The 14,403-nt window shown below is 41.3% G+C and overlaps 1 protein-coding gene across 2 annotated transcripts; it reads right to left on the bottom strand.

Moving 5' to 3' along the window:
- casc3 (casc3 exon junction complex subunit) lies at positions 1 to 13,261 on the bottom strand. 2 transcript variants are annotated; one of them, XM_026325387.1, is made up of 12 exons: positions 13,067 to 13,261; positions 11,716 to 11,740; positions 11,489 to 11,544; positions 11,075 to 11,302; positions 10,695 to 10,843; positions 10,254 to 10,427; positions 8,710 to 9,632; positions 6,350 to 6,523; positions 6,062 to 6,160; positions 5,753 to 5,952; positions 4,111 to 4,317; positions 1 to 3,759 (listed from the first exon to the last, which is right to left on the bottom strand). In XM_026325387.1, exons 1-11 carry the CDS (start codon positions 13,250 to 13,252, stop codon positions 4,171 to 4,173), a joined length of 2,361 nt encoding a protein of 786 aa, XP_026181172.1. In that variant the 5' UTR covers positions 13,253 to 13,261; the 3' UTR covers positions 1 to 3,759; positions 4,111 to 4,170. The 2 variants fall into 2 exon arrangements, with proteins under 2 accessions (XP_026181172.1, XP_026181173.1); XM_026325388.1 differs by having other exon boundaries at positions 5,753 to 5,919.
- Positions 13,262 to 14,403: the final 1,142 nt, after the last annotated feature.

Here is a 14,403-nt window from a genome sequence, read left to right as displayed (position 1 = left end):
TTTGATCATTATGTTCTTTATTGATCCTGTGTGGACAATATCATTCTCCACATACAAACAGAACAGAACAAAGATGCAGTTATCATCATCATAACATTGAAACAAACAGGACTGCTGTCACAGTGAACACAGTCGGGTCAGAGGTCACACATTTTACACATAGGTCAAACTGGGCAGCAGTCAGCTCGCTCTCAGCTCAGGAGGCAATTTCATTATTTAAAAATGAACAATTGAACAAGATCTGAAGAAAATGGACCCAAATAATTACAGGACATTACAGAACTAATAATCTACTTAAACCGTCCAAAACAAATTGAGTGATAACCAGTGAGCTGAAACGAAGCATCACTTTTCTGAGATGGAAGTGTGCTGAAGCCGCAGATTACACCCTCTTTAATAAGGCAGGCTGAACGGATTAAACGTGTCCAGACGCGAGGAGCACGCCATCACCACACCTCGCCCTCTCCTCACCCGACACACAACCACCTTTCAAACCGAAAACTAACATCTGGGGAAATTTGAAAAGAATGGAAAGATCGCCTGAAAAAGAAATCCTCTCTAATGGTTTTAAATGTTTAATCAAAGCACTTGATCAGGATTTAGGAAGTCCTTTCAGAATACTGATAGTAAATACTGTTAATATTAAGCTTGTCTGTCATCTAAAAGGTATTTATCTAGATTGGAGCTGGGAGGGAAAGAGAGGGCAACGAAAAAGGCATAAAAAGTTCAAAGTAAATAAAACAAAACCTGTTGCTGCTGAGCTCACGAAGTAAAATAAAATTTGACAAATAATTTTTGATTCACTAAACATCCAATGCCACAGACCTTTGCTAGGAAAAAAAAAAAAAACTAATTTCAAATATTAAAAAAATAGCAATATCTTCAGAGAAATTACGGTACAGCTGCAACAATTAGTCAATAGCAGAAAACTGAATGCATGAGTATATTAAAGCAGTTTAAGCAACCGGCTAAATGTTGAGACTTTGTGTTCTTTGAGGATGTTACTTTGGAATGTGGGAAAGTAAAATATCTCAATTTCCTGATATTTGACAAAATTAATCAATTAATCCAAGCTGATCCACAAATGATGATTTCTTTACTGTCAGACTTGCAGCTGTTACGGTCAGAATTATTCCTCAACATAGGATCCTTATATTTACTGTTTAATAAGCCTTGTTCTTTTAATCTGACATCAAGCCAAGCAGGTCATTCTTAAAGTTCAAATAAAACAATGGAAAAGGAACAGAAGCAAAGCAAAAAGTTTCAGTTTAATTAGATATGTGGCTTCCTTAGTGTGTCTTTAAAGAGCAGGGGGTCGACATTCCACTCCCGCATTCACTAATAACACAAACAAATTCAACAGTGACACTTGGTAAAGGGTAAAGAAATACAACTCAGAGCCACACAAATCCTTTGTTTCTCTAAACTATCCATCATTAACATTCAAGGTCCCTGCCGATGCATTTGAATCAGAAGCCGACTGTTCTGTAGCACTAGTAGTATTATTAGAATATGTTTACTGCTCTATTTATCTGTTCAAGCTTCTATATACACATTTTGATTTCTATATACAGCAATAATAAATTCGTCCACCCAGCAGCAGCTTCTCTCAGACGGGCAACGGCCTTTTGTGCAATTTTTGGGTCAAAATTTCTGTTTGTCAGTAGGAAAGAAATGAGCTGCTGTCAGATAATAACATACCGTACATTCAGTCAAAAGGATGAAGTTTTAAAAAGGCCACTCTGCTGATTGTACATGTTAAAGTCACTTTAACAGCCACAGCTCATATGACAGTCTGTCTTCTATGTAAGTATTACTTTATTCTTAGTCACAAAAGGGACAGGTAACCAGTGGGTCCATTTCATTTCTGCTCTGCCACTTGACCAACATGACATTCAGGCTAAGTTACATTATGTAACAGTGTGGCTACATCTCTAATCATGGTGGCACTCACCACCTACATAAACCAAAACACAGGATGGCTGGGTGACAGCATCTGATTCATTTAAAGTTTTCGATTGTGCCAAATTACTCTGAAATACTCTTGAGTTTGCCAGTAAAACCATGGAAAATCCTAAAACTAAAGTGGAGTGTCAGCTAATTATTTTTACAACTCTTTAACCTGCAGATTTTGTCAAGAAACATGTTGTTTGGGCTCTAAAATAAAAAAAAAAATAATAGAAGATGCCTGCCACAATTTCGCAAAGTGCAAAATATTTTAACTAAACTCCCAGTTGGAGTCTTTGGCAAACAGTATTAAAAGGAGATAATACGCTTTTCAAGTCAAAATTTCTGATTCACTTGCGATGTGTGATCGCACGTAGTATCCTTCAAGTAGATACTAAATTATCTGAAACGATAATAAGCCTAAATGATAGGGTAACCTATACATATCTGATTATATATCAAACTCTAAATGTTAAGGTCCTGCAATGTTGGTTGAAAAAAAAACAAAAAAAAACAAAAAAAAAAAACAGACAAAAACATTGTGATGGCATTATCTTGGGCTACAGGTAAATTACCTCTGACATTTAGGCCAAACAATTCAATGATTAGTAATGAAAGTAACTGCCACCCCAAACACACATCATGAATGGTGTATGCTCTGTCAGCAATTCTAACTGCTCCCATCAGCTCGTTTCATCACCTGTTTATACAGCAGCCTCCACTATAAGGTGTTCACAGGAGGAAGTGTAGTTAATACATTAAAAGACTTAGCTCTGTACTTCAGTTTGTTATTAATTATTAAATATTCTACACTGTTTATGAATGTTAAATAAGGGACTTATAGACTTGTGTGTCAAGAGACAACTGACCTTGAACCAAGGATGAGCAGCAGTTCGGATTTCTGAATCCATGTTTTTTAGTTAAAGGTCAATTATAATAAACACGGTGCTGTTACATCTCAAGTTAAAGAATGTTAAAAAAAAAAAGAAGGAAAAGCAGGCAGAAGTCGTAAACTCTAGGTGTGGAGGAACAGCATCCAAAACTAACAAACGCCAACCAGCTGTAATGTGACGGTAACATCTGGAGGTTTAAAGGAAGCACCAGGTCGGTTATGAATATCTGAACATGACACTGAGAGCTGCAGTCACACTATATACACAACCAATTCTCACAAACATCCCTCAAACGGTCAATAAATTCTGCTTTATTTTTATTTAGTTTATATCTTCTAAACTTTAAGAACTACAACGGCTGGTGAAAAAAAAAAAAACAAACAAAAAAAAAAAAATACAACTTCCGGTTGAGGAAAAAATAAAATAAAATAAAAGCTGAAGTACACTGAGAAGTCAGCTGATAACTGGACAAAAGGTGTCCCAAAGAGAAACTCAAACCGTTTAAATTTCCTTTAACAGGATTCAGTCCACCCCATTTCAACAGAAAACTTCACAATGAAAAGGAAAAACACTTTAGACAGTACTTCGAACACAACTCTGATCCCACCGTTTCATTTTGATGAGGTCTGACAGGGAAACATTTGTCAAATATGTTTTGTAAATTTTCTGATTCTGTATTGTTGTTGAAATCAAACAGGGAGGGATGAAACTTGTGACTGCAGAGATACACGACAGTCTGACTAGAACATAGAACATGGGTGATGCCCGACTGCTACAGTGTCAAAAACAGAGATAAAAGGTGGGAAAACACATTCCAGCAGTGAAGTTGTGGGTCACCTGCTGAGTTCATCAGTCCCTCCATCCCATTGGTGGCTACTGTTCACAACCGCAGCTCCTCACCGACCCTCCCGCCCAGCTCCTACAAACAGAAATTTACATTTTCAACTTCTGAACAGATGATATCTGTGAGTGCATAGAAATCTTGCAACTCAAGAAAAAGATGATGCTGGTGCTGCTGCTGTGGGAGAAATTTAAAAGGCTGTAGGGTAGGAGGTCAAAGAAAATTTCTTTTTTCCCATTTAAAAAAATGTAATTATGTGTTATGTAAGGATGAAAAAAGTGCACGACTACGTGTGCTTCACAGTTACTGTAGTGAATCCCTGTGTTTAAGTATAAGCTACAATATACAGTAACACCCTTGACCTCCTTTTCAACAATTTGTAAACTCGGGTTAAACACTGACATCACAGTAAACACGTGGTGTGCTCACCTGTAGCTTCTGATCAAAGTGGGGCTGAGACTAGGTGGCGGGGAGGGGTGAGGGGCAGGGTCACTCTGAGGCGTAGGGCAGCTCTGGAGGGGGGGGCTTGACAGTGACGGGCTGGGATGTGCGCCGGGGCGGTGAAGGCTTGGGCTGGGCCTGCTGCTGCACCGTGTCGTAGTATGTTACACCTCCGTAGGTCACCTGGGACTGACCCTGACACGCAGAGAGAAAGAGGGTTGGTGTCACATACAAAATCTAATCCAAAAAAGTTGACCTTTCATTTATAACATCATGCCCCAAAATGCACTGTGTGTATCCTTTCAGTGTAATAAATGTGTTTGGATTTCATTCATTTTTTGCATGTTGTCGCCACCAACTGCCCATTGTTGGAATGACGTGAAACCACTGAGAAAACACATCTCTCAACGAGAATGGGGGATATAATATAGGTTTATGAAACTGTATGTGTGATTGGTTGGCATTGCTACAGTTAACTTTACAAAGCTATTAGCTTGATCCACATAGCCTCAAACAAGGGTTTCATAAGGGTTTACAAAGGTACATACAAGACTTTCTTCAGTTGATGAAATGTGAAAATATCAGTAGGGATAATAAGACCTAATGCTACTTAACCCTCTGGTGTCTAAGGGGGTTTTGGAGCCCTAGACAAATTTTGACATGTCCTGACATTTGTGCTTTTTCAGTTGTTTTTAAACATATTAATGTCTAAAGTCTGATAACACTGTAATCAGCACAAACTGGGCTACAATAATATGTGAGCAGCAAGTTTATACATGATTGTGTTTTTGAGAAAACAGTGTTTATGCATGGTTAGTGAAAAACTACAATTTTTAAGTCACTGAAATAAGACCATAAAACACATACAGAACATTGGTTCACAAGACTTAAGAAATGCATATTCACCCACGTAATGTGCCATCATCCAAACACACAGAAAAAGTCATTTCTATGATGAAGTTTGACGTCTTATGTCATTTCTCTGGGGCATGTACATTATTACCTGGTTCACCAGATATTATTTCCAAATGAACAGTGCACAAATGATCAAATTAGCTGTAATGAGGTGAGACAGGAGAAAACATACCTCTCCTTACGTTCATACGGATTAAATAAAAAGTGTTGATTTCTTTTCAACTTGAATTGTTTCATTTAAAATAAAACATTTCCAAGCTATTAGCCATATATTTCTTATTTTTATGAGGCAAGTATTCGCTGAGATTCTGGCTGTTTTATTTACGTGTCTGTGAAGAGAGATGACAGAGAAGACAGAGACTGCACCCTGTCTGCTTTCTTTATTTTACAAAAGCACAGCATTTTGTTATTATGAGTGCATACAAAGTAGACCCTTTACAGATTCCAATGATATAATGCTTTTATCTGTACGATCAAAACTGACGGAGTAATTTAAGTTTGTTTCGGCGTCATCAGGAGAAGATGCGTCAAAACGCGGCGGCACATTCGTCGACCCCTGAGGGTTAACATTACTGTTTATAAGCAACAGAGAAGGGATGACTGACCAATTTAAAAATAAATCTTGCATAGTATAGTAAAATTCTGTAAAAGTGGGATTCTACAGCCAGTTGTTGCTTTTCACATTTAAAGCCCTTGCAACATATGCAGTGTGTACCTGTGGGTTTGGGTACATGGCGGGGTAGGAGAAGGTCATGACCCCTGGTGGAGGGTAGAAAGGTGGTGGTAACAGTTGCTGTGGTTGCCCTGGTGAAAGAGATACAGGTGGGCCTCCGTAGAGGGTGGGGTTGGCAATTGGACCACCTGATTGGTGGGGATGGAGACCTGGGGATGAGGCAGAGACGAATGCTTTAAGCACTAAATTTAAAAAAAAAAAAAAAAAAAAAAAATTTTAAAGTGTACCAGCATTATTTAACATTAAAGTATGATTTGCTATTTACTGACTAGCAAATTAAATTCCACTAACCGGGGTGGGGGATGTGCATTTCAGGCTGGACCAGCATGCCTTGCGGTGGGATGGTGGTGGGGCCGTCCCCATGAGCATAGATTGGTCCCTGATACGACACTGTGAGACAGAGTGAGGTTGACCAAGAGATGAAGATATTACAGATAAAACATTTCAGAACATACAGGGACCTCGAAGGCAATTTTATTCATTTAAAATTTAAACTACAATATAACTTATGTAATACATGAAGGGCTGTGACAAACTACTGATTATCAGTGCTGGTTACACCTCACATTATTGTCTTACTGGGCTCATAGTAGTGTCCCTCCATCACTCCCAAGTGCATTGGCGCTGTTGGCTCTGGTACGGCTCTCTGGCGCTGGGAGGAGTAGCGTTTGGCCCGATTGGAGCCCACTCCTATTTCCTCCATGCTGGAGAACTGAGGTGGGCCGGTGGAGATGTGCATGGGGCTAGGGAGACCTGTGCACAAAATATTAATCAGTTCGCCTGATATTATTGGAACACAAGGAGGAACACATTCTCTCTATTGACATTAAGACTGCTTTGCATTTCTATTCCTATATGAGTACACGAGGACCACTGTGAAGGCACCGGCAAGCTATGATTTATTTTGACATATGCGAGGTGTGTGACGTATGCTTTATTAAATATATGTATGAGAATAAAAATGAGGTGCCGGTGCCAATTAAGAACGCTGCTTAGTTGTCTTTGGCCTGTATCACAAAGCAGGTTCAACTTAGTCAGGATCTTTTGTGGTTATCTGGCTTCAAAGAGCCTCACATAACCTGTATGAGAAAGCTGCTTATTTACTGGTTCTGTTAACACTGTTTTCCTTAAGCTATGTGAAACCATTTAACACCCTTTTTGCACTACACAGGAAGGATGAACCCATACAGCTGCACCATCATCACGTCATATGTACCCCACAGAGTCAACGCAAGGAGAGCAGCTGGACCAGGTGGACTCACTGGAAGGATCCTAAAGGCCTGTGCAGATCAGTTAGAGGCAGTATTTACTACCATTTTTTTTTACCTCTCACTGCTACAGTCAGCCGTTCCTACCTGCCACAGTCATTCCAGGTCCGAAGAAAAGCACAGTCAACTGTTTCAATTACTATCACACAGCTGCTGGAAGACCCACTATCATCAAATGTTTGATGTTCTCTCATTAAAACTACCATCCCTGCTGACCTCGACTGACACCAGTTTGCATATCAGGCAAAAAGATATAGAGTATCCTGTCAGCATTTAAACACCTGGTCCAGGATAACACCTATGTAAGAATGCTGCTTGTGGATTTCAGCTCAAATTTCAATAGAGCTATCCCACATACACTGGTTCAGAAACTGAACAACATGGGCTTAGGCAGCTCGCTATGTACATGCATACTGGACTTCCTGAGCAACAGACCCCAGAACATCAGGATAGAAGTTCATACATCATCCACATTCTGAACACTGGCACACCACAGGGGTGTGTTCTCAGCCCCTCTTCACCCATGGTTGTTGTCACATCCATTCTGCCAACGCGATTGTCAAATTTGCTGATAATGCCATCATAGTAGGACTCATAACAGACAGTGAGACAGCCTATATGGTGGAGGTTCAGTATCTGACAGCATGGTGTTCCCACAACAACCTGAACTTAAACACTACAAAAACCAAGCAACTGAGTGGATTTCAAGAGATCTCAGCACACTGAGTACTCTTCCACTTACATACATGGAGGGAGGAGGAAAGAGAGGATAAACAGCATTAAGCGTCTTGGTGTGCACATCTCAGCTGACCTCAACTGGACCGCACTCATCACCCATCAGATTGGGAGGCACAAGAGAGACTCTACTTCCTCAAAAACCTATGGCACGCTCACCTCCCTCCTCACCTGCTGAACAACTTCTACCGGTCAGCAATAGAGAGCCTCCTGACCTACTGCATCAGTGTGGTACACCAGCTGCACAGAAGAGAACAGGAAGGACCTGCAGCAGGTGGTGCGGGCAGCAGAACATGTCATCACAAAATTGTGTTTTACAAAGTTTTGTAAATCATAAATTACAAATAAAAAAATTAAAACCCTCACAAAAGCATTCAGACCTATTGCTGTGGCACTCCACACATGGAGCATCCTGTTCGTTTTACTTCTTGACATGTGTCTAGGGCTAAATCTAAATTCTGTTTTCAATCACAACTCAGTCAACCAAAAAGTCATTCCAGTCCACCATGATGGACGTCCCAAAAAGAATTAAACCCCCAATTTTTAAAAAAACGGCCACATCGACCACCATTTTCCATTTTTATCATCAGTGTGGACGTTTCTGTACTTGGTGGCATCAGGCAGTTTTTTTGCCACCATGCTATGACGGCCCCAACCATATTGGGGCAACACTCAGTTGTAATGGAAAAATGACTAAAACCAAGTTGAGTAGAGCCGAGTAGTGCTAAAACTGTGTAATGGGAAAAGGGCAAATGTGTCTAGAAGTTACAACATGAAGAAAAACTTTCTCAGGTCTTATCACCTGTTATATTTTCCATAAATCAGGTTTATGAAAGTTTAACACATTTGGAAACCTTTCAGTCAGTACTTTTCTTCACTGAAGCCACGTATTACCAACAGGTATGGTAAAAGAAGTCCCAAGAAGTTTCCACTCACCTCTCATCTCAGAGCGTATATATGACGTTGGACCCTGGTTCCAGGTCTGTCCTGTCAGACTGAGTCGTGCCACGTCCTGGTCCAGCTCAGTCACCCCTCCACCTGCTCCAGCTGCTCCTGTCTGGCTCGGTCTGTCTCCTCCTCCCGTCCAGCTGTTCCCTCCCACACTGCCAGTGGAGGATGCATTCCCACCAGCGGCAGACTCCTCCATGGATGCTTGTTTGCTCCCCAAGTCTGCAGCTCGAGAGCGAGTCCTGCGAGCCAACGAGTAAGATTTGCGCTCCACCGGCCGCTCAGTGGGAGGCGAGGGTTCCCGAGTAGTTACTCCAGCTGATGATTGAAGAGAGGGTTCAGAGGCAGAGGAAGAAGCAGCTGATCCAAGCAAAGATCTATCAGCGCTCCCTCGTGGTTCCTGCTGCTGTCGTCTCGGTGATGCAGACTGATAGCTTCCTCTCTGAGATGACGCTGCAGTCGGTACGGCAGCTAAGCTCAGGTCCTGTTCCCCAGCGCCTCCTGGGCTGACTGTAATGTCCTCAGTGACCAGGGGAGGTCCCCCTCTTCCTCCACGCCCCCCCTTGCTAACCATACTCCTGTCACCTGCAGGATCCAACTGAGTTTTAGGGCTCTGTCGCTCTCTGGGCTGCATGTGGGGGGCATTTGATTCATTACTCCTGTACAGTGACTGAGGTGGGATATTATTCTGGTGGGATGGTCTGCTGCGGGAAGGAGGCAGTCTGGTGGGGTTACTGCTGCGATGAGTAGAGGAGAGAGGGTGAGAGGAAGGGGATGTAGAGGATGGGTGGATGGATGAAGGTGGTGGAACTCCTGCTCTGTTCAGACTTCCACCTCCGCTTTGCCAAGATCTGACCGGTCGTTCCCCACCCTCCCTCCAGCGTTTGTCTCTGCTGGGAGATGCACTCTGTCTGCAGGGAGACACAATTTGGGGCAATTTGGATAAAATGCAATTTATTATGTGGGAGATTGATTTGAGGCTTCAACAAAGTCTGTAGTCCGGTAGCCAGCTGTCAAATATATTACTTTGTTGTATACTATACAATCTTTTTCAGCATCTAGCACAACATTATCAATAAGGCTGCAAAGTGTAATATACACAATCAATAGTTAAGTGGCACATCCTGAGAGAACTGTACATTGCATCTTTCCAGGCTTCATGCATCTCTCAGTTGTCGCTTAATTAAACTTCAGACCAGACACACTGTGGGCAAACCTGCATTTTTAGTGATAGAATCTCAGATCTTCTTTGGAAAACGTATCAGTTTTTAATACATCTGCAAAAAATTCTGAAACCATGTTTTCATTTGTAATGATGTGTTACTGAGTAGAGACTGGCGGACACAAATGTATATTTGATTCACTCAAGATGATATCTAAAACTCACTACAGTATGAGACCAGCAAAGGGGCCTGAATACCTTCTGAAACAAGAGATGTTTTGTTGAAACTAAAGCCAGTATGAGACTTCCATCTCTGTCATGTCATCATCATTAATCAATGAGACACAAAAATTGATAAGGAGCCACTTACCTGGGCCTGCGCTGCCTGTACGGTCGGTCTCCAGTGCCGCCGCCGTTTCGGATGTCGTAACCGTAGATGGCAATGAGCTCCTCGCGGCTCTTCGGCGCTTGCTCCTCTTCCCTGAACTTGTCGTGCTCCCAGCGACCCTCGTCTTTCCATAACTTCCTGTTTCGACCTTTAGGTCTGACAGAGGATGGGGAGGGAGTCACAACATTGTTGCCTTCTGCTGAAAACCCCAAATGTCCTACTTTTTGAATTTTTTTTATCAGCTCTAAACATGACATCAATAGTAAAGTATTGGCAACTTTTTTTTTTTTTTAAATTTCCACCTATCCGCTTCCATAAAACAGGATGTTACTCATGCTTTATTGGATAGTTCTCTCCCCCTTAATCAAACTCAAGAATACAAATATTTAAACAATATAAAAAACCCCCGTGGTCTATCTGTACCTTTCCTCCTCCTGAGTGTGTCCTCTGACATCGTGCTCAAAAAAAAGACCCTTCCTGGGGATATAGGCCGGGTTCTTTCTGTCCTCATCATCATCAAGCTGCTGACTTGCTTTTCCTCCCGCCTTTGTCTCAGGATCATCTGTGGACTCCTGCATGTATGTTTGCACCAATTGGACGAGAAGATGACATAATGGCATTGTCAGTTCAACTATCTTGGTCAACTCCAGGCGTTACTGTACCTGTACAGTGATCTGTGAATACCACATTTATATAAACTGTATTTCGAGTACAACAAGATTTACTCAACGTCATGCCTAACTTTCAGAATCAGCCTGCTACATGTTTAGCTCCAGCTGCAGCAGAGGCTTAGTGAACCTCACCTGTCCATCACCGCTCTGTCTCTCTCCGGCTAGGTTTCCTTTCTGCTCAGCTTTGTTCTCCTCTTTACTGCATCCTCCTCCCTGCCCTTCTGCCACCTCCTCCTCTTCAACCACCACTTCCTCCTCTCCTTGAGTCGGGCCATCAGCAGCAGAGGGTTTGGACTCACTGGCTGCTTCTTGGGCTTCTTCACCGCTGTACTGCTCTGCCTCTTCTTCCTCCTCCACTCCCTGAGGGAACAAACGAACAGGGAATTAAGCTGTGCAAAAAGAGTCACTTGCTATATTTAGAAATTTCTCCCACTTCAAAATGTACAACTTTTTATCAAAAGGTTAGTCTTGGGAAAGTCATTCAGCTACACTATAACAACATCAAGTTAAAGCTTGAGTTTCATTTAGCTGCTGTGTAATGTGTACCTCTGAGTGAGAGCCGTTTTCCTCTTGATCTGCGCTTTCGTAATCGGACAGGACAGCTGACAGAAAGAATTTCTCAGTGTCAGGCTTCAGAGAATAATTGAGGCAACAAAGGGGCTTCACAAGTATTTATGTTTCAGTGTCACAATTATTAGTAGTTTTAATGTTTTTGATGCAGATGTTTTCATTTTAAAAAGTGTGCTAGATCTTGGTATGAACTAATGTCTTACCTTCTCCTACCCCATCTTCACTCTCCTGTAAGAGAAAGAGAGAGGTTTTAACAACACTTTCATACAGTCACACTTGAAGCTCCCTCCTTCCTTCTTTTGGACAATGAGGAGCTTCATTTTAGAGGAAGCTGGAGTTTATATTGATCATACGTTTGATTGCAGCAAGGTTCAATCTAAAGCAGGATATCAAACAAATGCCCTCCTAGATTCAACAATCTGAATAAAAACCTACAGAACTTTGAATACCTTGAAGGGTCACAAGCCACTAAAGGAGGGCAGAGGTTTTTTGCCTTTGTCCAACTCTGCTTTTCAATTTGAGCAACAAAACCTGTTAGTCATTGAAAGAGAACATCAACTTGCAGAAACGTGACATCCCCAGCTGCTCAGCCTGCACTAACTCGCTGCCCACTCTTGATTCTCCCTGGTATGCTTAAAGCAATATTCATTTTAAAACGATAACTGACCTGTGCAAACATTTTCTATCATTGGAAAAGGTCATACTACCATCTGAGAACAAATAAAGGCAAAGACTGTGCCCTGAACTGCAACACTAGCAGCTGAGCTCCTTAACATTAAGCTTCATTCAAGCCCTGTTGAATTAGTTTCCTGCCTCATTAATAGTATTACATGCATCAATAATTATCTAGATTATTCAGAGGTTCAACAAATAGGTTAATAATTCACCATTCAACAGAGCAGTCATCTGTAAATTGCAAAGCTTTTGATATTTGTTAGAACTGTAAAACTTTATCGAGCTCCGTATTCTAAAAAGTGAGACTTCAATGCTTCTTTTCCCTACATATGGCAGCGTATGAAAAGATCTGCACAATCAAACCCATCTCTATTGACTACTGCCAACAAAAATAACCGACAAACTAACTGATGATTATAATAATCCTTAGCGTTAGTTGCAGCGCTGGAAACAGTCTTCAAAAGTCGTTATGGACAAACATGTCTGTTCCAATAGTCCCCACACTCCTTTTCGTCTCGCTAAGAATAAAGTTATCTGTTCGGCCTGCTGGCCTTTTTAGAACAGTTAATCGATGTAGCATGTAGAAAGTCCATATTTTAGCACTAAATACCAACGACACAGTTGACTTGCCAACATCTGACCTAACGTTTAAACAGCTAGTTAATTAAGTTCTAGTCCAGCGAACAAAGAACAACACGAATCAAGCGGATCCAGAGATCAAGTGTATATGACCATGTCCCCATGGTAACATTGGGCCATAGCGACGACTCGGTCACCGACAAAAGTTTTAATAGCAGCGGCATCTCTCGCTGCTCCCCGCCGGGAGACGGAGCCATCGGTTCGAGGAGCTAACGTTAGCTACCGGGGTTAGCTACTCACACACTCGGACTCCACGTCGGTCTTTGCCTCGGCACGGCCCGGTGTCGCCTCCGCCGGCTCAGGATCTTTCCCCCAAGTCTTATTTATCGGAGACTCCGACCTCCCACTGTCCGAACCGGAGCCTGACTCGTCGTCGTCCTCGCTGTCCCGAAACACGCGCCTCCTCCTTCGCCGCCGGTCCGCCATCTTAAGTGTTCAATGGTGGAAACCGGAAGATGCAAGGAATTGTGGGTAGTAGACGACAACGACCACGGCAACTTTCTTCTTCTTCTTCTCCTTCTTTTCCTCTTCTTCTACTTCTTTTTTTCTTGTTCTTCTTCATCTTCAGTGGTGGAGAGTAACTAAGCATATTTACTGAAGTAGTGTATTTATGTACAATTTTGAGGTATCTGTACTATTAGAAGTACTTCCATTTTCTGCTACTTCACTGCATCTTAGAGGAAAATATTGTCCTTTTACTCCAGTACATTTATTTTAGAACTCAGCTATAAATCAGATTAATAAAACAGTATAATCATAAAACCTCATTAATCCTCAGTAGGAATTTCAGCACTTAAATTATAAACATAAGTGTTAGTTACTATCAGCTCCACTTTAAAGAAGGGTACACTGTTTTCATTCATCAACTTAGATTTGAACATTTAGCTCTGTACAAAGCCACATTTGTGTCTTCAAGGTCGAATATGCACAGTTTATCTGTAGTTACTCCCATGGCTTTTCTCACATCCTCCTCACATATAAAACATTATTGCAAGTAGAGTGACTTGTTCTTTCTTCTTTCCTCACTCTGTGTGTTGACTGAACACACATCGTAATCCTAAAAGCAGACTTGTGATTCTGTGATTCATGTATTTGTTGTTGAGTTCATCTCAGAAGAATTAATCTGTCAGTAACTATGAGAAAATAATATTGGCTGTAATCATGTGAGATGTGCCATTCATTACTGTTATTTTTGGTACTTCAAGTAAATTTGTCTGCTATAGTAATACTTCTGTCCTAATTGTATTTATGTTAATTACTATTTAGAATATAATAAATTAATTATATTTATACAGGAAGGTTGACATTACTGGCAAATTATACCACTGGCAAAGACTTTGAGAAACTTTGTCCTATTACACCTTAAACCTGCATTCAATAATAGGTTATATGAATATTACCTAACTACATTATGCTCCTCTGAACTGCCTTATGTTGACAGTTTGTGCTTTTAATTTATGATTTAATGTCTATTTATGATAACTGCAGTCATCACTTGGCAACTAGGCTGTACTATGCTGCTCTGCTTATATGCACTGAGTACTGGAGTAGCAGCTTTAATGCACATTTTTTCTTCA

The sequence above is a fragment of the Mastacembelus armatus genome, chromosome 8, assembly GCF_900324485.2.
Source record: "Mastacembelus armatus chromosome 8, fMasArm1.2, whole genome shotgun sequence".
NCBI classification, from domain to species: Eukaryota; Metazoa; Chordata; class Actinopteri; order Synbranchiformes; family Mastacembelidae; genus Mastacembelus; species Mastacembelus armatus.
This window is presented reverse-complemented; position numbering and strand designations above follow the sequence as displayed.